The sequence below is a fragment of the Gavialis gangeticus genome, unplaced genomic scaffold, assembly GCF_001723915.1.
Source record: "Gavialis gangeticus isolate Ggan-Ray unplaced genomic scaffold, GavGan_comp1, whole genome shotgun sequence".
NCBI classification, from domain to species: Eukaryota; Metazoa; Chordata; order Crocodylia; family Gavialidae; genus Gavialis; species Gavialis gangeticus.
Window position 1 is genome coordinate 769,946 of NW_017728975.1, and position 26,068 is coordinate 796,013.

The 26,068-nt window shown below is 40.3% G+C and overlaps 1 protein-coding gene across 3 annotated transcripts in view; it reads right to left on the bottom strand.

Moving 5' to 3' along the window:
- Positions 1-26,068, bottom strand: part of EML6 (echinoderm microtubule associated protein like 6) — a 404,089-nt gene that overhangs the window by 202,820 nt on the left and 175,201 nt on the right. For all 3 annotated transcript variants that reach the window (XM_019508035.1, XM_019508018.1, XM_019508025.1), the window contains exons 2-6: positions 23,751-23,910; positions 15,270-15,368; positions 12,499-12,567; positions 8,881-9,066; positions 6,497-6,632 (exon numbers count right to left, since the gene is read on the bottom strand). In XM_019508035.1, coding sequence (XP_019363580.1) covers positions 6,497-6,632; positions 8,881-9,066; positions 12,499-12,567; positions 15,270-15,368; positions 23,751-23,910 — 650 coding nt within the window. The remainder of the gene's footprint in view (positions 1-6,496; positions 6,633-8,880; positions 9,067-12,498; positions 12,568-15,269; positions 15,369-23,750; positions 23,911-26,068) is intronic.

Below are 26,068 nucleotides of genomic sequence, written 5' to 3' on the forward strand. Positions count from 1 at the left end.
CCCGAGCACCACGAGTGCTCGTAAAGCCATGCCAAGGGCCCTGCAATAACCCCAGCTAGCTCCCTCAACACCCTGGGGTGGAGAGCATCTGGACCCGCTGACTTGAAGACATCCAGCTCCTTGTTGTTGTTTTGTTGTCACCCCCAGCCTCACAATTCAATTTTGTGCTGATTTTATTTTTTAACACGAACTGTTTTTTTGTTAATTTGTGGAACTGCCTACATATATATTTTCAATATTCTGTTTACTTTTTACCTGAGCTGGAACCACAGATTAATTTATACACAGTTACTTCTTTTTTTTTAAGAACTGTAAGTGATGGGAGTTATTTGCTATAGAAAATGACTAATAACCATTTTTATCTCTAGGATACTAACACTGAGTGTACTAACAAAGTACATATGGAGGAATTCTGCAAATGTTTAATTATTATTGCAGGCAGGACTGGCATCTGTTTTATCACAACAGATTCCTGACTACTGTAAAACTAGATGTGCCACAGCCCAGAAATATGAACACTTTCGTTTGTAAGATCAAAATATCAGCATAAACACTGCTACAGAAGACTGTACAAAGAAATGAATCACTGCTTTAATGGGCCTAGGTTTAAGTTTCAGGAGATTCAGTTCACCATAAATTTTGTAAGTTCATTATGCCAACTCTTTTGCACACCCGACTTCTAAGGTTATTTTTTCTTTTTTAGTGAAAGCAAAAGCTGTACATACTTTTTATTCAACAATTCATGGTTCATGAAATGACTTGCTGAATTATGCAAAAAATTTTCAGAAACGCCCAAAATTCAGAACTAATTTACACTGATTTTCATTGAAACTTAAGGGTGCCTGTACACACCACAGGTTTGAATCCTCATTAAATTAAATAGGTTTATAAAACGTAAACTTGTTTATTTTGGAGCGTCACATCTGTGTTCACATGCACTAGGTTTTCAAACTAATTAAGCTGGGTCCCTGGCCAGCACTGCAGGAGATTGGGATGGTCCAGCACTGGCCCCCCAGCCTGGGGCCATCCACCCATCTCGTGCCCATGCCCTGCCATGCAACTGTGAAAGCAGGGAACTGGCAAACTACACAAGTGGGGGGCAAAAAAACAAAAAGCAGAAGCAATTCAAAAGTGAAAGCAATTCGAAAGGGTGAACTACAAAAAAATTGCAGCATCATCTGGTAGACATTACAGGTCTTTGAGTGTCTTTGTGTTTGCATGCAATGAATCCATGGATGTGACGCTTTAATTCCCAGTGAGCCAAACTAAATTATGTCCAAGGAACTTTAGTTTAATGCGCAAGAGAGACTTTTCAAGCATTGGGAAATTCCGCTCGTGCAAACAGACATAGTTGCAGCACATGAACGGGCAAAAATCATGGCGTGTACATGAGCTCTAACACTACAAAGTGCCTGGGGGAAATTTGGGATCTAGTTTCCTTAGAGCTAGATACTTCGGAAAACCACACTCAATGACTCCAGAATGCTAGTACTATTAGCCATTACATTTTGGTCCTAGTTAATACAGCTACATTTATTAAATTTTCACTTTAGACTCTTCTCATATTGCCTGATATAAGCATCCCAGAAATCAAACCCAGACCATATGCTGAACATAATGTCAGGGTATTTATTTTAGCATACAAATTGTTGCCCTTCCAGTTAATGGCTGACCTATCATATTAAGACTTTCAAATAGCCAGAAAGTAGCAACATGTTTATTTTAAGCATCAATATAGAACTGAGCATCTCAATTGGATTATTATGGCTACCTATCTCAATATCTCCTTCAGAAGAAAAACAAAGAGTTTGCTGGCAATATTTAGAAAGGAATCTACAAGTGATCAAATCCTTTAGATGCTCTTTTGATTTTTCTCTTTAGCTGTTCTAGATGAAATTGACTTGCCATGAAACAATAATAATTTGAGAGCATTTTCTTCTTTGGCTGTTTGCAGTCCTTTTAACTTTTTGCTTTAGCAAATCAACAAAAAATCGTTAACTTCAGTAGTGGGACAAGGCACCGTGAGATTAAATCAAAGAATGAATGAAAAACATCAAACTGTCATGTTATAATCCATTACATGGTTAATTCTACCTACATTATTTACAATATTACAAGGTTGAATATGAATTGAAAACTGATAGTTAATAAAATTCCCAGTACAAATAAAATGTTATAAGCATGTTGTGTTGTCCTCTGAGAGGGATAAAAGAATGTTTATTCATTTGGTCTTTCCAACTTCAAAAAAAATCAGAGATTGGTTTAGACCAGGGCATTCTAGGAAATGGTCTAAGTACTTCTGATAGCAACTTCCTCTTGAAAGGCAACACAATTAGCATTGGGACAGCACTGCAGTATTAAAGCATAGATACAAAAAAGCTTATGCCACGTACACTTTTTTAATTTCCAGGGGACCATGTCTTCTATGTTGAAGGTGAAAGAAACCTATTCTTTATCAAACGCTTTATTAGTACAGTGATAGATTTATATATAAGTGCAAAAGCTTCATTCATGATCAGACTGTGAGGTTTTGGTATTCTGTAAAAGTTTTAGGGTTCTTCACAGCACAAAACACTAACACAATTGTGAATTTGGCAGCAGGTTGCCTCTGCAAACTGCTTCAGAGAGAATTGATAGGAAAGAAAAAGAGAAATTGGGACTACTCACACATGCTCACAGTTAAGCATGTGCTTAAGTGAGTCAGGGCTTTGGAGAATATAACTGAAGCTGTCACAGAATGTCCACAGCGTCTGCTATTAGTGCAGTAACATGGAACAGATCTGTGGTGGGTCATAATACAAGAACCACAGAAAGAGGCATAACTGGGATCTAGCAGGCAGGTAAGAGATATAGCACACTGAAAGGATAAAGTAAAGGGGAAAAGCAGAAAAAGAGAACATGGAAAGATGCAACAAAAAAGTAGGTACAGAAACAAGATGATCAGGTTGCCTGTATTTTATTAATGCAATTCTCCCTAGGCCCTATATATTTTTATTTTTGTAGTTCACCCTGTTATTAGCGAGCAGGTTTCACAGATAAACTCTGCTGTTTCTTCTTCCTTGGTCAAAATGATTATGCCCATGGACATATCCTCTTTAATTTATCAATACAGGAGTGCTTCCTGCCAGTATAGGAGCTAAAATATCATCCAGTACATACTGATGTGTTGAAGTCAGATTTATAGTCTGTCATAACCATCTAAGGAGAGGCCAATGCCTGTTTTAGTTTTGGAAAATCAAATTTAAAAGGAAGAGTGGCTTAAATGTTATTTATTTGAACCTCAAATTTTCAGGTGGCAAATGATAGGTTAAATGCTTCTAACATAAGCTCATTGCAACTTAGAAGTTACTTAATTTATTTGCTAATAAAAGCTATGTTAATAATCACATTTAAGTGGAAATTGAGTTCATCATTTGTTCTGCAAATGGAATTTTGTACTAATTAGCCGTGTCTTGTAACAACACAGAATTAGCATGGGCAGTCTATAGCTGTTGCTATGCAATTTTTTTCTGAACTTAGTTGTTCTCCTTTTTAGTGTTCTGTCCTTTTTAACATTTAACAGATGGTAGAGGTAATGGCACTAAATTAACACTACTTAATAGCTACTTTACAAAACAGTTTTCCTCCTTTTAGCAAAGGAAACTACTTGATTTAACTTCCTTCTGTATCAAATCTGTTCCTAAGACCTCCTGCAGAAGAATAGTTAGTCTCCACAGGAAGCGCATTAGGAACTGATGGCCTTTATAAATAAATTATGGCTTCCTAACGTTGCTTATTATTGTGATGCAATATTTTTTGTAGAACATTTCATTAAGTCAATAAATTCACACATCCAAGATCAGTTTTGTTTGTGCACATAGGAACATATGCCAGAAAGTTAATGGGCAGCAAGAACACCACAGAAGAGACGGTGATTATTTCCATTCCTGCCACTCAAAATTATGTACCTAGCTAAAAACCCCTTCAAAGTGAACCAAAAGTTAGATGTTTCTTATTGTATATTCTATTAACAAGCAATAGCCACCATATACTGCCCCTCACATACAGTTTTCTTGATAAGAACAGATTGTATGTTAGCCAGAAAGCACGCATTTGTTACTACAACTTTTGCATTGGGCAGCCATTCTTTTTTTTTTGTGTTAGAATTGGCCTGTTGAAGGCTGCTTGCAGACGTTAAAGAAAAAAAACAAACCGGTTTACTTTAAACTCCACATGCCCCCATGTCAAGCCCAATGTATGCCCAGAAGAGGCATTGTTAGTTGCACTTGGCTTTCCCAGCATCTGTATAGATTGGGTGCTTTAGTGTGGCTTTTTTGGCACTTTTGTCTAATAGCTGATTGAATCAGCTTCAGCTAAATGTGCCAAAAGGCCCCAGTGAAGTTCCCAATCTATACAAATGCTGCAAAGCCACGCTGAAGTAATGCACTGCTGCTTCTGCTAAAGCACAGTTTTCTGTTTTGTTTTTTTAAGATCTGCAAGCAGCTAAATTTTTAGGGCCAGGTTTAAGAAAGAGAATTAGGATTTACTTACAGCCCACATCTTTTCTTCACAATACCAAGAAACATTTTCTAAGAATCTGAGTGCTTCAGAAATTGATCACACTAACATAACCATTAATAGGAATTTCTATAGCTTATTTCTATACAAATTATTAGTCATTTCGGTGTTGGCTGCTAAAAATTGTGCCAGCAATACTCTGTTGGCACAGTCCGTTTAACAGTTTTTAAAAACTGAAAGCAAACGTACCAGGCTAAATACTGGTTTTGAAAACTAGAACCACATCCAGGGGAGCTGCTGGAGTGACTGCACAGCAGTGTAACTAGGAATGGCAACTGGGATATGAGCCTGTGGTGCTGACTATGGGGGGTAAGCCGAGAATGGGGACCAGAGGCATCAGAGTAGCAGCATGGGGCTGTATTTGGGCTTCCAGCATGCCATGCACCATTCCTGGTCCTTCTCCAGCTGCCAGCACACCCAGCCACCTTCCTGCCACTTTCCCACACTGCCCCAGGGGCAAGTCAGCCCATTCCTGGGAGATCCCAGGTGGTGGGGACAATGAACAGGACGCTGCTCCCTGGGCGGGCTTGTGGAAGAGTTAGATCCTGCAAGAGCTGCCTCTGAGCTAAGGCAACATCCAATCTGCTAAAAGCCCACCCAGGTAGCCCCGAAGGGCACTGCCACCACAGAGGGAAGGCCCAGGGCCCCCCACAGCTCAGGAGCTGCTCAGCCAGTGGGCAGCACCTGGCAGATCCAACTCTTCCTTGAGACCACCTAGGGAGCAGTACCCCATGCACTGTCCCTGCTGCCTTCCTACTGCCTGGAGCCACCAGGGAATGGGTTGGCCGCCCCTGGGGCAGCAGAGGAAGGTGGCAGGAGGGCGGTTGTGTGTTGTAGCATCTGGAGAAGGCAGCGGGGACAGTGCACAGTGCACTGGAAGCCTGTGAGGGCTCGGAAAAGCATTGGATTGAGCACCTCTGAGCTGAGGCAGCCCCCAGCCTGTTAACAGCCTGCCTGGGTGGCCCCAGGGGGCACTGCCACTGTGGAGGGAAGGACCAGGGCCCCCAAAGCTAAGAGGCTGCTCAGACCTGTCAGCAGCTCACCCACCCACGCTCCCCCAAACAAAGATGTGCTGGACTATTTTCCCACTTAGTTTTTTGTTCTGTTTCAATTAAATGATTGGAGTAAAAATGTTAAAAGGCCTAGCTGGATGACTGGTTTCTAGAGCTATAATGTAATGAATGAAGGCAGCTTGCCTACAAGACGCAGAAAGTCCCCAGTGGAACTGTGGGAAGTATGTCTAGTTATACAAAATACTGTGGTCAAAATTTTCAAGAGCAATCTCTGATCTGGAGACAAGCAAGCTGTGTGAGTCTATTCACCATGACGAGAACCTGCAACTCCATATGAAGCCAATAATATTTTCAGATGCTCAGCATTTCTGTATACAGAGATCTTAGGTTGGGAACCCAAAATTAAAGTCTACTTTTGAAAATGTGGGTTCAGATATTGGGGGAGGAGTGAGAGGGGGGTGAAAATGCAGCGTCCTCTCTCCTGCACCAGCTTCTAACCCCAAGCAATAGAACTGGAAAAGCCTGGCTACAACCCCAGCTGTATACCTTTCCTTTTAGAAAGTTAAATGCCCTGATCATACTGACTTATTTTCCCCCTCCGAATTCATGTTCTGAAGGCACAAGCAAGATCACTGTTATACATTTTTATGGTGAGTAAAATTTTACATGCGACATTGTGATACTTCCAGAACATTAAAAAATGACCACAAAGCATACTTCTATGTATGCTATGGAATATGAAAAGAAATTAGAGGAATTAGGAAATATCATTATCAAAAAGAAAATAAAAAAGAATGCAGGTTATTAAACTGAATGTAACATTCAGCTTTATGCAGAAGCATTAATAAGTTGTATAATCTTCAAATGTACAAAAAAAATCCATTATCCAAATGTAGCAAAATCCATTAATAAAGAATATTTATTACCTTTGTATCCTTGTTCAGTCTCCCTGAGATCAATTTTAGTAATTGGTTTGAAATCGGTGTCCCATAACCGAATACAACCATCTCTCCCACCAGTGGCAAAACCTTCCTCGCAAGCAAACATACTAAAAATTCCAGCCTGTTAATCAATAGTATAATAGTTTTTAAAGTTGCTTACAGTTTGGTTACACATAAGAACAAATAAAATGAGCCTGAGTAGCCTCACGTTAAAGGCTACAAGCTGTTAAGAGCTGTTAGATAGTACTTTTTAAAAGACAAAATGTTCTCCACGCAGAAAACAAACCAATAAATATCGAGAATGCTTTATTTCAACTGCTCTTACCAGTGCTCTACTTAGAGTGAATTATAATGGAAGCTCTGTACAAATACCAGAGACATGGTTTATACCTGTAACTCCCAAATTAACAAGAAATTTTAAGTGACAGAAGACTTCAACTAAACTGCTACCCAGATAAACAAAAACAAGCCAACAAGCCATACATATTTTCTTAGAAGTGCAGAGATGACTGAGACATTGTTTCATGAATTCAGTTCAGACACCATTTACAATCTGACTCAAACTGAAGAAGTGTGAATTTTATTCTCCTTGTCAACACAAAAGCATCTATTACAGTTTGAACTGCTTTTCGCTTTTGAAAGGGCCAAGCTAACATAAAGGATAGCAATTTTTTTGCATTACAGTATTTCTTCCAGTCTGTCCAAAGGCCTCAGACAATATCCTGCTGTGCTGGAGACCTAGTAAGGTAAGAGGTGGGTTTCTTAAGCTGTTGAAAAACTAATGCAGAGGCAAACGAATTTGTTTTGAGGTTGTCAGTGTCTGACTTCTTCATCAGTAACTAAATGGAGATAAAGACTGGGATAGTGGTGGAAAGGGAGGGAAAGCTAAGTAACATGCAGAAAGTCTCAGCCTCTTCGGTGAAATATATAACACATTATATAGAAAGAAATAACAGTTTGCATTCCATGACTAGAAGCACTGTAAAGCAATTCTAAAAAAATAACGTTGGGGTTTTGTGTCTCAGGGATTTCCACGTTGTATTTGCTCAATTTTAAAATGAGAGGATGAACTTTCCATATTCAGTGTGGCATATGAAATCTCTAGTTTAGCTCTACTTTTTGCATCATCAGCAAGTAATACAAATTGCACAATCAGAGCTTAATTAGCAATTCTGTCCAGAATGAGAGCCAGAATTAAATTCTGCTCATTCCCCCCATACCTGCATACATTCTGAGGGCATCCTAGAGATAAAAAGCAGTGTAAAAACTTTATTTATTCAGAAAACAAATATAATAGACAACTTTATGGACAGAAAGCAGGTCTGTTAAATAAGCAGATGTCATTTTTACATTTTTCCTTTCTCCAATTTGGGCACGATTGCAATATGGTTATGTCAGAGGCACCACTAACTTAAGCTTGACTACTTACACAAGTAAGGATTACTTATGAGTAAGAGTTTTAAGACTAGGATGTTAATATGTTTTTCTATTTTTCAATATTGCTATGACTTCTGATGTATAGCAAATAGACATTGTCTTTTCTTAGGCTGTTCAAACACTCCTGTTGAAACTGCTAACAACAACTGTAAATTGAAATTGTTGTTTCTAGCAAGGTACTAGAAGAAGGCTATACAGATTGCCATTTGGGTTTTATAAGGCTGCTCTCTAGAAAAAATCCCTGTCTGGATTGGTAAGAGAATAACTTTGTGAGCTACATCTGCTAGTTATAAATGTTTATAGTGGTAAAGCATGTCCCTACCTTTGGGAAATGAAATGTTTTGAATTATATTTTTAAGTAACTACATATTTAACTAATGAGAGTTTTTTTTAAATCTTGTTCATAGTTTCTAAGATAGTTGAGAGGGATCTCAGTTGTAAAACAGATCTGTGTGGGCTACGGGCGTGGGGGGGAAATCAGGCTAAAAAAGCTCCATTATTATGCTTAAGATCCCCAATATTAATGAAAAACTTGATACAAAATACTGAGAAATCCAGTGGGGAAATCCCATTTAAATACCTTTGGCTAATTATAATGCATATTTATAAATGTGGTTTATTCAGAACTCAAATTACTTTAGAATCTGTCAAGATGATACCTTATATTTTTAGACTACTTAGAGAATTCACTGTCATACCAGAGGCAATTCTATCTTTAGCACAATATACTATAGCTAATATTTACACACAAAGCATAACCAGAATATGAAGTCAACTGTACATAAACTTATAATTTAAATTAGCGTGCACTTCTGCAAACTTTTTTCTAAGGTGACAGAGTAGAACCTTTTAAATGATCACCTCTATTACCATTCTTCTGTTCCATAAACAAGGTTAAGTTTTTGTAAGTTAGCATTAAAAACACAACTTACGCTGTGTGCTCCTTGAATTGTGCGAACTAAGTTCAGCCCTTTCCAAACATATATGTCTCCATTTAAAGCACCAGAGTATGTGACATCTTCTTTTGCACATGCTAAGCAAAGGATAGTTTGGAGATCCCCTGTCTTGCCAAATATTCCTCTTTTTGCTGTCAATGCATTTCCACACAATGTCCAGAACTATGAAATGTAAATAAGACATGAAGAGAAGTTTCTGCAGCAGTTTTGGTTTGATCAGTCTTACAGGCATGCTTCCATATTATTCAGTTACTGAACTATGCACCAAAATTTCTCCTGTATGCTTACCAGACTGCTCCATCATGCTATAAATACTTTACAAAGAATTACAAAAAACACCACAGTAGATATAAAGATTGGACACACATACACAGAGAGATATGGAACTAGCAAGTTGAGAATGAAACTGAAACAAAATCTAGTCTCGTCCTTCCCATAACCCTACCATCTCTTTATCCCATGTTGCAGTGTAATATCTAATAGAATGGAAGCTTTAAGACAAGAACCTGGGGTTCTTTTAGTCTAAAAAAGCTCCATGCACAACTCTCGTGCAAAATAAATAATAATGGAATATATGAAATAAGAGGTAACGGACAAGAAGTGATGTAGGCCCCTGGCTCCTGAAACAGAATCTGCAACCCTGAATTAGATGTCTATGCTCCCTATGTAATACACAAGAAGACACAGGCACTTCAGAATGGGATTCACAAGAGTCAATAGACTGAGAAGAGATGGTATTTCTCCAATACCATACTGTTTGGGGGGTCTAGGTGGAGCAAGGCAGTACCATACTGAAACATGCCATACCGGCTTCCTGGACACATCTACACATGCAATTAATGGGATGCAATAAACTCTGGTGCAGATTGTGACAGAGTTTATTGCTCCTGGGCACTGTGTTTATAAGTGTGCCTGGGACTGCAGCACATTGAGCCAGGTTGGAGCAGCCCTGGCTGGAAGGAGGTCCAGAGGGTCAGCCTGCCAGCCCAGGACTGCTCTGACCCAGCTCAATGTGTTGCAGAGGGGCTGGCTGGAGCATGAGGGTGCTCTAGTGCAAGGTTAGCCAGCAGGCAGTCCTTGCACTGAAGCAACCTTGTGCCCCAGCCAGCCCCATCAGCTACATGTGCATTGCTGCACACTAATGCCACCATAGGATAGTACTTGTTTTTACAAGTACTAACCTAAAGCGGAGTTAATTAGTTTCTTGCAGCCTAATCAGGCCACATGTGTAGATACTGAGACTTTACTGTGGAGCTAATTAGGCAGCTCCACAGGAAAAAATCTTGTGTAGATGCGCCCATCATGTGCTGGAATGAGTGCAGTCACATTAATGCAGTGTTGTGTGTGTGCCTATAAGCTCTGTTCACATGCAGGATGCTTCAGGAATATTTTGGATTGTCTTTTAGACTTCTTTTAGCATCCCAGACTGCTCCATCATGCTATAGATACTTTACAAAGAATTGTATGTGATGGAGAAAAAGACTTCATTCTTCTGCGTTTGCTCTCCCCAAATACTAATTTGGATTATCCAAAACAGTGTATTCTAGCTTACAGTACAGACCTGTAGATACTTTTACTCACTTCGAAGTTGGAGAAATAATGCCATCTCTTTAACCTTAAAGGTACTGAAATAGTAATGTTGTTATTTGAACATTTCTTGCTGGGAATCTAACATTTCATCCTCAAACATCCCAAACACCATTTTCCTCATATGCCTTTATCCACATCTATGTGACTGGTATTATGGATTCTTTAGTTAATTATGATGATTTTAGTGAACACAGGTGACTAACAAAGGTAGGTTTTGAGAAACAGCCTACAGAATATAGCAGGTGGCATTAATTCTGCTAAACCATCCTACTGTTTTGAAAACAGTGTCAGTGTGAGGGGCTTAAAGCTTCTCAGTAACCAGAACAAGCAAGATTAACAGGTTTCCTTAAATGTCAATTCAAAGCTTTTCCTACCCATAATCATGTGAAATAATTGCCATCTGTTAGAGGTTTGGCTCATGAAGACAGGGGAGACTACAAACCTGCGGGAAATTATGGCAAACAGGGATTTCCCTCTAAGCTTTGCAAAAGCCCAAAGAAGATTTTATACAAAATGTGCAGTCACTGGGGATTTTTCACTTGATTTCAATTTTAATTTTTGGTTGTATTTTATTTTTAATACTAGACAGGCAAAGAACAGCAGGAAGATGATTGGCAAAATTTGTATTTAAGATTCATGAAAGAACGATTTTGTAGCCATGACGGTCCAGAGGCAAGGATTTCTTAGGGTGATAAGAACCTTTTGCCTCTTGCATAATTTCTGGACCATCAAGGCTACAACATCACTCTTACACTACCATATCACAGAAGGCATTGAATTCTGCAGTTTACAATGGAAAATCCATAAATAAAAAAGGAAGTCAGACTACACACCCACATCTTCTTCTTAAGCCTGTGCAAGAAACATAATGTTATACCAAGGGGACTAACCCTCTGGCTACCATGTATATCTTCATATATACAATGCAACTATGCAAGAGAACTTTGGAAAAACTGAGAAACCATCTTCTTCACCTAACCTACTCCAAAAGGGATCAACTTAGACAGAAGATGCTCGCTTATGCTACTATATCACCCTAAGAAATCCCTGCCTCACATATTTAAGGTCATGCACGTTTGCACTGGTGACAAATATATGAAGGAAGCAAATATTGAGACTGCAGGGTACTCATATTCTCTCATCAGGTCCATAAGATCAAATATGCAGAAAAACAGGGAGCTGAGTCAAACAACTGAGTGGAGAGCCAGGCAGAGCACAGGACCTGTGTTCATAACCCTGCAGAGCATGTTCCTGTTCTCTTATGTCCCACACAAACCATGGTGTGGCAAATAAGGGACCTGTCTCAGTCAAGGCAATTTTCTACCCTTTGCACTGAATATAGCAGGGCTCCACAGATCTTTCTATTGTTACACAGTGGGCATGTCTAAATGAGATGCTATGTCACCATAGGAATGCACTACAGTGACGCAGCATTGGTGGGCAAAACCATGGCGCCACAGCTACATTGCCATTGTGACATGCTTCCTCAGTATAGCACATTGCCGTGGCGATGTAATGGCTAAAAATAACTGTGTGCCACACAGACGGCGCAATACAGATGGTTGCTGCAGTGTCATTCAGTACTTCCAAAAGGAAGTACTAAATGATGGCATAGTAACAACGGCACCATAGGGGCACATGTAGACATGCCCAGTGATACTTTCGGACCCTTAACCAGGGAAAGATAATTGAACACCTTAAGAGGGCACTTTTGATAAGATGGAGGCCCCAAAATGGGAATAAAGGCTGGTAAATATTAAGTTCCATGAAATGTTCTCTTCACTTTGCTTAAGTTGTTGCATTGCAGTCATTTTGCATTTCAGAAAGTAAAAAACAATTATCTTGAATTGGCCTCAGAAATAGAAACATATATAAAATGTTGATAAGCTCTAGGAAGCAGGAAAAACCACCTCCCAGAAGAAAAAAATTGAAGGAGCCTTCAAGGCATCATAAGCATTATATGCTCTAAATTAACAAAAAATAAAAGCAACAAATCCAGTTTACCTTTATATGTTTCACTCCACAGCTAACCACTCTGTTTGGTTGATACGGATCCCAGGAAATATCAAAAATCTGTTAAGAAAGGCAAAGCCACCACTTTGAATTGTAAACTAGATTCATATGTTATAGATTTTTTCTTTTGCTCATTTTTAGGCAATTGTCACTGCTTGACAAAAATTCAGAGCACACTATCTAGAGCACACAATCTGATAAAATTCAAAGCACAGAACTTCCTAGCTTAAATGCTAGAGGATGCAAGTGAGAGAGGATCTGTGGAAAAACCCCTGGTCATACCCACTTCACTCTCCCTTTCAGCATCCACTTTCTGCCCGTGTGTGACACAGGATACTGGGCCAGAAGGATCTATGGTCTGAGCCAGTACATGGCAGTTCTTATATAGATGCAGTTAATGCTCTTTGATATGAACATCAGATATGAGCGTCTTGACTGAAGAATTGTGAAAATGTGCTTGCAGGGTTCCCCCACAACTCCCCCAGATTTCATTCTGAACTTGAAACAAGCCAGCTATTCCACTACTAAAATACTCTTGAACAGACGCCATTTATTGTACCAAAGAGAGTGGAAGTTTTATGAGGTAAGATCATGTCCCCGATGGGTTACTATTAAAGACCACTAACTGCACTTTCAGTCCTCACATCTACGTTAAAAAGTATTAGCAATTTAAATGATACCAACTGAAAATGCTGTCAGGCCTACTCTGTAATAACATCTAATGCTGAAATGTACGTGCAGCTAAGCTGAATTCCTCATTTTGACAGACAATATGTCTATCTCACAATGTAAGCATATTTCAAAATTAAGGACCAAATTGTATATAGCTTACTGAGAATAAGAGGGAGGATTTGTTCCTGTATTCCATACTCAGAACAAACCTCTGCTGTGTTCTGGAGTACTCCAATGAGAGCTTGACCTACGTTATAACTTCAGGATTAGGCCTTGGAAGAAATGCTGGATGATACTTGAAGCCAAAGACTATATACAGTGACCCACAAGAGTCCCCCATTTTGAGGAGAGTTTCAATATTTGGGCAGCCCACCTCTGAAATTTGCAAATTTAAACTGTCTCAAGTTGACCATCTGGAAACAGAGGCATCCATATCACCAAAATCAATTTGGAAATATATATAATCCACATATATACACCTATGTATGTCAGGTAATTCATATAAGATATGTAAATTACAGTCTGATTGCAAAAACAATTTCTGATGCCCACATGAGAGCTAATTCTTTTAAAATGTGAGATTTGCTAAGTCCCCTTGTGAGAAATAACCTTTTACCTTTGGTACATGCAGGACTTGCTGGGCTTGGACCCTAACAAGTCCACTCATGGCCTGGAGAACCAGACCACTGATAATTCAAAACTGATCTGTTTCCCACTGAATTCAGTAGCATAATGGGCCCCTGCCCCAATCAAGCAGGAGCTGGGCCGGGCCAGACTCCTTGGGAATTTGGCCCCTGCACAACTGGGGTAGGGGCCAAGCTCTAGTGGAGGTTGGGCTGGGCTCTCCAAGAGTTTGGCCTCTGTCCTGGCTGGGACTTGAGCTGAGCCAACAGCCGATGGCACTGGGCTTCCACAGACTATCAGCCCTTCCCCTCCAACTACCTCTCACACCACAGCCTTACCAGCACAGCCCCTAGCTCCTGCAGTGACTGCCATGCATGTGTGCGTGTGTGTGCACTGAATCAATTAAAAAAAAAATCCCTAATTTTGCACTTTCCTGAAAATTCCAATTAAAAAAAAGAAAGAAATGCTTAAAAATAAGCAGTGATTTTTGTGGTCAGAATTAAAAAATAAATAAAAATTGAATCCTGCCAAGCCTAATCATATTGCACTGACTTTAGTGTGGGAGAGGAGGGGGTGTTAAATTAGGCCCTAAAAGGGCAGTTTTAAAAACTGGAATACAAATTCAATCCCAGTATATTATAAACCTAGTGCAGTGAAACATTGATTCTACCCAGCTCACAAGCATGGCACATATAGGCTCTGTAGAGTGCATTGTGCAGTTTTAATTTACTGCCATTATTTATGCATAGTGTATCGACCTATTATACAGCTAATACATAAATTAAAATGTTGTAAAATGCAAAATGAAAAGATAGCAACCAAAGTGTACCTGTAATTTATCTTAATGTATATAAGTAGATATTTGTGTGTGGAGTGGTAGGTTAGGGTTTCTTCATTTTCTCGTCTTGATTTTGCTATATTTGTGTAAACATTTCATAAACTTGGGCAATATTCTCCCCTCACATTCACTCGGGGAACTTCTTCTCCCACATTTTGTCTGCTGCCCAGAATTTGCTTGATGTCAATGGATCCAAGAAGAAAATGTTTCCCTAATTATCACTTTGCTGCTAATAACTTTCTCAAATGAAAGCAAAGGATAAACATACTTTGCTTTTCAGGTTAAACATCTTTGTGTCATATGTTAACATTAACCTTACCTGTGGAGACAGCATTTGACATCCTATATAAAGAGTTGAAAATCAGTCTAATCAGTGAAGTACAGAGTACTTCTTTAGTGTGCTTGACTGACTACCCAAACATCCATCGTGTGCCTCGTTCACTAATGTGTGCTTTGCACTGCGGCAATGTAAGAAAACATGCATATTCCATATTTTCAAATCTTATTAAAATGACAAACTTCTCTATGTATTAGACTCATGGAAAAATAAAAATATTTTTAAAAAAGTTTATCAAAATAGTTTAGAAAAGCTTAAGACAATATTCAGATAATCCCTTTATACAGTTACCCTATCTGAATGGCCTGTAGCTGTTGCCAGCAGTTTTCCTTTCTTCCAGTCCCAAATACAGACTGTATTTTTGGCATCCAGTCCCACTGAAGCTAAACGCTGAGAAAAAAGAGCAATAATATAGTTAATCAAAGATCAGTTCCAAATCAGTTCATCAGTTCAGTTCAAATCATATATGCAACATTTCTATGCAAAAGGACCTACAATAAAAATAAATTGCTAGAGACATCCATGTTAAATATCTGTCTCCCATTAAGACAGAGACTTTTCTGGAAGTTTCAAATTAATAACTCGACTCTTAGATATCCTAGGTACAGATCCTACTCATCAGAAGATTGAGGCAGTTACTTTTAAGTGCACAGCAACTGGCATTTTGATCTTACTGACCTGTGAGTGCAGGGGAAGAGGCGATAAAACTCCTTCTGCCTCCACAACCCCCGAACACACACCCAATTATGTCTACAGTGACTGTTTCTGTGGGTATACTTTCAAAAAATTATTTTATATAATTTATTACTTCATTTTTGAGGCATTTGTAACTAATTATTTTTAAAGCTTAATAAAAGTAGATGTCCTCCTTACCCTCCAAAACAAAACAAGCCTTTGTGCAGAAACGAAGGCTAAAAAGAAGCAAATAGGGCATAAAACATCATGGCAGTCTTGGCCTCTTCTCAGTTCCTTCACATCAGAATTTTAATGATGGCTACTCCAAAGAACTGAAGAAAGAGGAGGGTGGGTTGGAATATACATGTGTAGAGCAAATCTTGAAGAACAGCTACTATAGTGTTAAAAAAACATTTGTTTCTCCTTTGAGTGACTGTGCACATATGTGTTCCACTGTAGGTGCCTCGCAGGCAGTTCTCATTGCAGATGATGGCACTTCACGGTCTATCTAAACAGAAACCATAGGACTGGTTTGCTAAAGCCTGTACTGAATCTGGAAACCTAATGTACAACATAAAATCTTGCAAAAGTACATTATAAAGACCATGCAGCACCTTTGCAAATGCCTGTCATAAGAACACTGTTCAAAAAAGTTGCTTAAGTGGCTTTTTTGTGGGAGAATGGATAATTACTTTCATGGGGAATGGTTTGGTAGCTAGATTAAATCCAGCTATATATTTGTTGTACAGATAGTCTGTTCTTTCATTCTTTTTTCCTAGGAAATAATCTAAATGAGGGTCTCAATTGTCTTATTCTGTCTAAGAATGAATGTCCTACAAATGACACCTTGCCTCACCTTTGTCAGAGTGGACCTTAAAGACAATTAGTAGATGAACTGTCTGGTTAAAGTGAAAGTTTGAAATGACCTTGCACATAGCCTCAAAGAGAACTTCTTCTTGGAGAATACAATGGGAGGAAGCTCCACCATGAAAAGCTGTGGTTCTGAAACTCTCCTGGGCAATGGTATTGCTGTTTTTCTTTGAAAAGCAGAGAAGAGAAAGAGGAAGCCATAGGCACAATGGGGACCCCATAAATCAGGGCAAGGATAAAATCCAATAGCAGACCCAGTTCTTGAATTGGTGGTTATGTTCTAATGAGACTTCTGAGAAACCTTCTTTTCTATAGAACATGATAAATCTGGAGGAGGATGCCTGGCCAATGTTGCAGCTCAGTGGACTATAAGTCAGCAAATAGATAAGCATAAGCCTTTCAAGTGTAGCAAACGTTGCAAGATATGCAGAATTTTTGTTGTGGTGGGGAAGCGTTGATAGAGCAGAACCTAGATGCAAAACTGCTTCCATATTACAAGATGTGTAGTTCCCTGCAGTCACATCTAAACTCCCAAACTTACCATGTCTGGTACCAGAGCCCTCAAATGTTCTGCACTGATTGCTTACACACTATTTCCTTCCACCCTGAACAGAAACAGCATAGTTTTTGCCAGGGATGAACAAATTAGTGGTGCTGAGTGACAGCCCATTTGCCTGGTCCTGGCACCATTTAAACATAGTTACATTTTTTTTCTGTTTGGGTAGGAAGGGTAGCATGGTAAGTCCAAGGTCATCATTACCAGTCACAGTTGGACTGTAAATGGTTAAAGACACATTCCTATTAATAACAATATTCAGGATCCCCTTGAAGTAACATTTCTTTCACCCCAAAAATACATTTGTCCTTTAGGGAAAGCTTATCCAGAAATCACATACAGCAAAGCAGGCAGACTTGTTTAAACAGAGCAGCATTTATTGGATAATTTCAGTATAACAGGCAGATTCCTTTTGACAGGAAGTCCAGACTGAACTGTAAGCAGAGTATCAATCAGTCAGACAGTCATGCTGATTGTCCTGAGCCTCTGCATCCCATCTTCCCCTTTGTACTTCTGTGTCTCTTTTCAAGCTCCTCCCCCAAAGGAGCATCCTTTGATGGGCATCTTGAGCACCAGAGATAGCAGAGATCCTCCAGGTGATGGGACCTGAATTCAGCCTGCCTCAGCATGCAAAGTGTTCCACTGAATATTTGATGGCTAATTCTCTGCTAGTTAGGCTAGCTATGTGCAGAAAAATCACATCTACTTCCAGGTCTAGTCCAGGCCAAATTAACCTATTCTTTACCGATGAATAACAGCATTCAATCTAATTGGGGAAAGTGAGGCATGCACCATTTTCATAGAAATATTAATAAAACACTACCATATTTAGGCTTGGCAAGATTTGATTTTTTAAAAATCAATAGACATTGATAAACATTGATTTCACCTGACACTAACAAACTAATGGAAAAGTATTTCTGTTGGTAACCACTGACATTTACATAAAGGAAATGTAAAATACTAACTAACTAAAAATCCAGGATGGAGGTAAAGAAATCTGGCGTGCACACACACACATACACATGCATGCCACATGCAATGGCCACTACAGGTGCTGGGGGCCATGCTTGTAAGGCTGTGCTGGGAGGTGGAGTTGGAGGGGCAGGGCTGGTAGTAGCAGGGAGCCCAGTGCTGTAGGACACTCACTCTGTCCAGATCCCAGCTGGGGCAGTGGCCAAACTCCTTTGGAGGCCACACTGGGCTCTTCAGGAATTTGGCCCCTGCCCCAATCACACGGGGACCTGGCTGGGTTGAGCTGGGGTCCATGGGAGTTTAGCCCCTGCCCCGATCAAGCAGGGGCTGGGCTGAGCCAGACTCCTTGGGAATTTGGCCCCTGCATGGTTGGGGTAGGGGCCAAACTCCAGTGGAGGCTAGGCTGGGCTCTGCAGGAGCTTGGCCCCTGCCCTGGCTGGGACTTGGGCTGAGTGAGCAACTGATGGCACTGGATTTCCAGGCACTATCAGCCCTGTAACCTCCAACTCCTTGTCCCAGCACAGCCTTACCAGCACGTCCCCAGCTCCTGCAGTGGCTGCCATGCATGTGTGTGCACTGAACTGATAAAAATAGAACTCCCTCCCCTGCAATTTTGCACAATTCTGAAAATTCCAATGTTGCAGTCAGAATTAAAAAAAATTTAATCCTGCCACGCCAAACCGTATTCTATCACAGCTGTCTCTAAAAAGTTTTATCTTTTCCCTACCAAATTCCCTCCAGAAATATATTCATCTATACCAAGATGGGCCTGGTATCTTGTAACCTCATTGGTATTAGAAATGGGAGACAGATTCATAAATCAGCCTAACTTTGTTGCTATCAGTGGAACTACACTAATTGATCCCAGTAGAAACTCCAACCCAGAGATTTCACCTGCTTTGCAAAAGTAGAGATTTCCAATTTAAGTGAGCTCACTCATTAAAAATATTTATGGTCCAGAGATATTAAACTTTAAAATAACAAACACACTGATATTTAGAAAACTAATCTTTGATCTAAATCATTTGCAAGAGTTTTAAATGTATTAATAATTCTCCTTTCCCTTGCACTTTATCCTGTACTAACTAAGGACTCTAGAGTAAAAGGTTTCTTGGAGGTTTACTTGAAAGTCACCTCACCCAAGTCATGGATAGCTCTGTCAATAGATGTAATTTTCTCCCCTTCAGAATGGACAGAATTCAGTCCTCAAATATTGGGAACTTGCAGGAAGATAAGGCCATGTGGGTGTGTCTACATGAGACGTTTACCGTGAAGTAGACTAATTAGCTCTGCAGTAAAAGCCTCAGCATCTACATGTGCAGGACTATTAGGCTGGAGTAAACTAATAAACTCCACAGTAGGGAGTATTTGTATAGATAAGCAATGTCTTGCTGCGGAGTTTTTTACTCTGCAGCAGCACATGTGTAGATGCTAACCTAGATGGCTGGGGGCAGAAGGGTGCTTCAGCTGGCAGCTGTCTGCCGGCTAACTCCACACTGGAGCACCCTTATGCCCCAGCCAGCCCTCCAAAGCACAATGAGTTGGGCTGGAGCAACTCTGGGTTGGCAGGCTGACTCCCTGGACTCCCTGCCAGCCAGGGCTGTTCCTACCCGGTTCAACCTGCTGCAGTCCTGGGCGCATGGGTTAAACATAGCACCCGGGAAAAATAAACTCTGGCGCAATATGTGTTGTATTAAAAGATGCACCCTGTGTCTCTATAATTTGTTAACTTCTCTCTACAGGTACCAGGAAAAACCCAGCTATAGCATATCCTGGATGGCTCTTTTAAAGTGCAGGGAAGAGAATAACGAAAACTTAATATAGTTTCACAGGGTGTATCTACATATGCAATTAATGTGAAGCAATAAACTTGGGAGTTTATTGCCGTTTGAACATGTGTGCAGCATGTTGAGCCTGGGCGAAGCAGCCCAGCCTGGAAAGAGGTCCAGGGGGTCAAGCCTGCCAGCCTATGGTTGCTCCCCTGGGTTCAGGATGCTGTGGATGGACTGGCTGGGGCATGAAGGTGCTTTACTGCTGGGCTAGCTGGCAGGCACCCCCATGCTAAAGCATCCTTGTGCCCCAGGCAGCTGGGACAGCATCTACAGTCACAATGTGCTGCTGCGGAGTTTTTTACTCTGCAGCAGAATAGTACTTGTATTTACAAGGTAGTACTATCAAGCTGCAGAGAAAATCTAACCTAATAGGGGTGGCATGTGTAGATGCTGATATGTTTACTGCATAGCTAATTAGTCTACTGAGCAGTAAACATCTTGTATAGATGCACCTACACTAATATAAAGTAATGCTCTTATTCTCACCTGCTTTTTGGGAGACTCTGCATCTGTCTGAAACCCTGCTGTTCTGTGTTCTGGCCAGCTATGTATCCCAGAAAATGCAAAATAAATTCCTACACCTAAGTTCCTCTATAGTTATAGTTCCTTGATTCAGCAGCACATAAATGCATCTCTATTACCTTTGGCTGCTTGGGATGTGACACATTTGCTGTCTCCTAAAATCAAAATACCGTGTTGAATTCTACCTAGGGAATAGTATGTGCCCACAGCAATATCCTGCAACAAACCATGCAGGAATTCCAGTAAACATTCTTCCTCTGGCTGCCAAATGCATCTATGTTCTTCCTGGTTTGTGCAGAGCAGTGAACCTACACATAACTGAGTATACCATCATTTTTCTTGTATGTGTGTCTGCATATGGGGACAATAAGAATATTGGATGATAATAGACTTTGTAACAGATGGATGCCTTCAACCCCTACTAAAGTAAAAGGGGGTTGCAGATGCTATGACAGTTTGGGATAAAGAGATTCTGCAGGAAAGTTTAAGAACGTAAGAGCACGGAAGCTGGGGATGAGGATTGTGGCTGAAGGGTATGTTAGTGCTGGTTAGTACTGGCTGAGGATTATGTTAGTGCTGGTATCTGACACTACAGTAAAGTCAGTCCCTGAAAGGGGCTTGGACTATATGCTGTATTTACTTATTCCAAATGAGGTTATTTTTACCTGTTCAACATGGGGAAACATAAACTTTGTTGAGTACAGTTGGGGCAGGCAGCTGCCGAGACTCCAGCTCCAACTCTGACTCTAGCCTTGACTCTGGCCCCAACTTGGGGGTAACCACATGGTGTGGTGGGAGGAAGAGCAGCAAGATCATGTGGTACAGGCTGCAGGGAGCATGAGGAGACTGCACAGTGGCAGGGTAGCTGCTGCAGCTCTGGCTCCCGCCCCATGAGCTCCCGCCCCATGAGCTCTCTGTCCCAGCCTGACCTGGAGATGAAGTTGCTGCATAGGATAAGCAGCTGTGGATGGGGGAGGGGAAAGAGAGGGCACTGGGTGGTAGGCGAGAGGGAAGCTGCCTTTCTGCTTTTTCCCCCCACCACTGCTTTCCCTGCTATGGCAGGTGTGGGCGATGAATTTAAAACGGCCCTCCAATAATTTGATTCTATACATAGAAAGCTATAACAAACATAATTTTCCATGTATAAAATCTAATTATTGGAGGGGGGGATCTAATTCAAAGTTATCTTAGATTTGGGTAAATATGGCATTTTCTTAGCAGTACAGTAGGGATACTCTAGCTACTTGCATACAATTGTGGCACAGACTGACAAGAGTAAGGATATTTAAAATTAAAGATAAGACCCTTCATATAATTTTTAAACTCCTAAATAATATTTTTAGACAACGCACAACTTTAATAAAAATAATGAGAATTTTCAAATAAATATGTAGGAGTTACAGAAAAATTAATTTCTGAATTTACCAATTGATGTTACAATGCATCGGTGTATGTGCCTGACATTTTTATTTGAATGAAAGAGAAAAAGACAATTTTGGAGCCTTGTTAATTGACACTACACTAAAGGCTGGTCAGACACTTTTTAAGACCCCCAGATATGAAAAAGGTTATTATATCTAGAAAGGTTAATCTATTAAATCAAAGACCAGTTGGATTATTCTCCTCTTGTGGAAGGATCTGTCATTATTCTAGGAGGCAGGTACTTGAGATCTATATCTATATAGATATAGATCTATACACACACACACACACACACACACACACACACTAAGAATTTGTATTTAACTTCTAGCATCTGTGTTTGATCAATAGGTCTACAAGAGGAAAATTGTAGACCTAGGAAAAGAAACAAAAACAAAAGGAAGAAACAAAAAACAAATTTCATTAAAAAAGCTAAGTATATTCTTTATCTTAGGAAAGGCCAATTTTGTTCTTGTCCTTGAACATTTTCCCTTTCCTAGAAAAAAAACTGCATGAGGATTTGTATGTAGGGGCCAGAAGAAAAAAAAAAGTAATATAAAACTTTTGCAGGGAACTTCTATCAATTCCCTCTCTTGCTTCCCTCTTTCATGTTCCCCCCTTTTCTGAGAAAAACATGGAGATATCTATATGGTATTTTTGAGGTTTGTGGTTTTACCAAACCCTGAAGACAGTCATCATGTGTGGAGCACAATCAGCTGTGCCACAATCTGTCGTGACACAGGTGATGGTGCTCCAGGGAAATCTACAGACCTCCCTAGCTGCTGTGTCCCAATGTGGAGCATGTCTGCAAGCAGGAATAATTCAGGTCCTCCCCTCCACAATTTTAGGCACACCTTTGCAAAGGATTTTCCCCCATGCAACTGAAAATGTGGAATGAGGGGACTCAAGTTTCCCCCTCTGCGCTTGCAGGCATCATCAGAGAAATCCCTGTGTAAGGGATTTACTTAAAATTAAAATATTTGAAATCATCTGTAATACTTTTAATATACAAAAATATGAGCTTGAATCTGCAACTGTTCTCTGATCTCAGCACTTCTTTCGGGCTCATTGACTTCTATGTACAACAGCTTGCAAGACTGGATCAGCTACTAATTCCCAATTCAAGTCGTTCCCCCATTAATTTTATAGCAGCTATTAGTCTGAACACTGGGACTGTTAAAGATTTTTGTAAGCGGTTGATTTTTTTTGGCAGGATTCCTACTCCAAGCTCCAAATTTGTATACTTTTAACTCTTTATTAAATTAAACATCCTGGGCTTCACAGGTGCTGCAAATCCCTTAGCAGTGAGTAAGGGAGTTCTGCTACCCGGGGAGGGGTGGGACAGCTCACAGCAGCATTCTGTAGAACAGAGGTTCCCAAATTTTTTCTTATTGCATACCCCCTTCCAGATTTGCCAGCTGCCCACATAGGCCCACCAGCATATGTTTTATATGTTCTCCCCTTAAATGCCAGTTGTTATTATAATGAAGATTAAATCTGCCATTGCACAATTTCTCCCACGTACCCTCCCCCCGAGATGTCTTGCATACCACAGTGTGGAAACCCTTGCTGTATAAGATTCCTGAACAGCAGATACGAATGGGCACGGGCCAAAACAGAGGTTAAAGCTGTTCAAGGGACAAAACTATATTTCCATGAAGGTCTATTTTTGCTTTTGGCGTCTGTCAGATGCCCAACCCAGCTACCTAGTTTGGATACTACATTGAAAAAATACATATTTCCAGTATTTTATATATGATACTTATATTAATATGTTAACCTGCAGCATACCTTCCAATGAAAAGCTATAATTGTATATGCTTATTACATTTATAGAAAATACTTCAATGTATAACCTGTCTGCACTGTCAGAGAATGACATTTAAACATAAGAAATATAGCAAATGAACAAATACTAACCTGGCCATCTGAATCAAAAGCCAAGCAGGCGACTCCATGTGTATGTGCATCCTTGAGAACAGAAACAGTCTGTATGCTGTAGGAATCCCAGATGCAAATGTATGGGTCCTTCCCAACCTGTCCTGTAGCTACCAGAGTTTTATCTGGATGTATTGCAAGGCTGGAAGAGAATACAATTTAAAACCACACTTTGCTTTCCAAGTCTAAAAAGTATTATAAGGTAATGAGGACAATAAATATCGATTAAATTACATCTCTCTCTGTTTTAAGGAAATGCAGTTCCTTCAACAAATTGGAATGACCATAGAAGACTCTCTAGAGAAAAAGCTTTCAAATTGTTCCCAGTGTTATTTACTTTTACCTTTAAAAAGCATGTTCAACTAGGACAGGTAAAGATGATCAATAGGGTCCAATTTTGCCTATATTAAAATTTTAATGAGAGTATTGTCAGGAAAAATTAAACACAATAGTTGTTTAGACATTTTGTTTATGTGACTGGCCAGTCTCCCATGGATCTCTTTCATCTTTCCATGACCGTGGCTAAGAACAGAGGTGTAGCAAGCTCTTTTGGCTCCTGGGGCACGGGGGGTTGGGGCAGGGAATTATACTGACCAGTGGAGAGCTGGGGGATGGAGTCTTACCTAACAGGGCTGTCCTCGGGCAGCAGGCACAGCTGAGGAACAGGCAGTAACATGGGCTTCCAGGGGGGTGGCGCTCCTAATGCCCTGCTCATCCCCTCCCCCCAACCTGGGGGCAGGGCTGCGCCCCCCATAGCAAAGCCTCCTGGGGGGGCGGCATTTCACGATTGATACGCTGTTGGGCATGGGAGTACAGATACACTATTGGGCATGGGGCTATGCCTGCCTAGCTCCCAATGACCAGACAGCACAGAGCTGCACCTGCCCTGGTAAAGACCCCTGGGGGAGCAGGGGACCACATTGGCACTCCCTTTCAGTCAGCACCCAGGGCTCGTGCCCCACTCACTCTGACTGGTTACGCTATTATGTAGGAACACAACACTGAAAGGGGGCTCCTGGGCCATCAAGACCAGTCCCCCATTCACAGGCAAGCACTAACTCAAAGAATCACAGCTTCAAGCCCGCACATTTCGCTACAAAGAACAATACCCAAAACACCAAGAACACCCTACAACATGCCACAGATAAAGGTAGGAGTGGTGAGGGCTCTCCCAATGCCTTGCTACTGCAACAACAGGGAAGTAGTTGGTTAACATGTATTCAGAGAATAGAAATACTAATGTCTAACAAATTATTCATCTTTGGCACATCAACCTAAATAGTTTAAAAAAAAAATAGGCCAGCAGCTGAGCAAAGTATATTTTTCATGATTAATTAAACTATGATCAGGAGGGCCCTAATCATTAATTTTTTAAGGACTGAGCCTCAGAGGGATGGAGAGTTATACTGCGGCTTCTGTGTCTGATGTTAAGAACTGTGTGTGCCTACAGATCTATTTTTAGGTATTTAGTTAGCCTCAGGAGAGCTGAAATTTACTATATCTACACATTTTACCTTATGTTTCCTGACAGATAATAAAAACACTGTTGCTTTCCACATCAAATAGTACAACAGCAGGTGTGTTACTTCCTTTTTGGATATAAATAATTACATCTCAAAACATAACTCTATATATCAATGTCTTATAAGCACTATGCTGGACGACTTTAGTAACAGAGCAATTGGCTCTGAATGCTTATCCCATAACTCTCTCCAAAACAAACCTTTTAAATAGAATACCATGCAGCATACATCCACCTACATGCTACAGCAGAAGTCCCTGGTATTCCCTGGAAATTCAGAGGCAACTCTAAATTAATTTTTAAAAAAACAACACTTTCAATTTAATGAGGAGAATACAACAGTCAGTACCATGGCCCCCATTTTTCTTTACATTATTCATTATTTAGTGCAATTAACAACAGTCTCAAATTCGCAGCTTGTGTCATGGCAATATATACTTACATTAAACAAGAGGGAGCCAGGTGTTGGATAATTTTCCATGTAGATAATATAATTGGGGGGGGGGTGTGCTCATCTTAAATTCAAAGTTATCTTGGATTCAGGTATATATGGTACTTTAACCTGGAAAGAAAAACTTAGATTGGGTGTGTCTACACGTGCATTTACAATGGCCTAAATTTATTGTGCAGTAAGTTACTGCGCAGTAAGTGGGAATAGGCCGGCATCTACATGTGCAGGTGTTAAAGCACATTAACACTGTGTGTGGACTGACTTGGGACTATAGTTAGTCCCAAGTCTGTCCATACACACAGCGTTACTATGTAGTAAGGTGTCTAT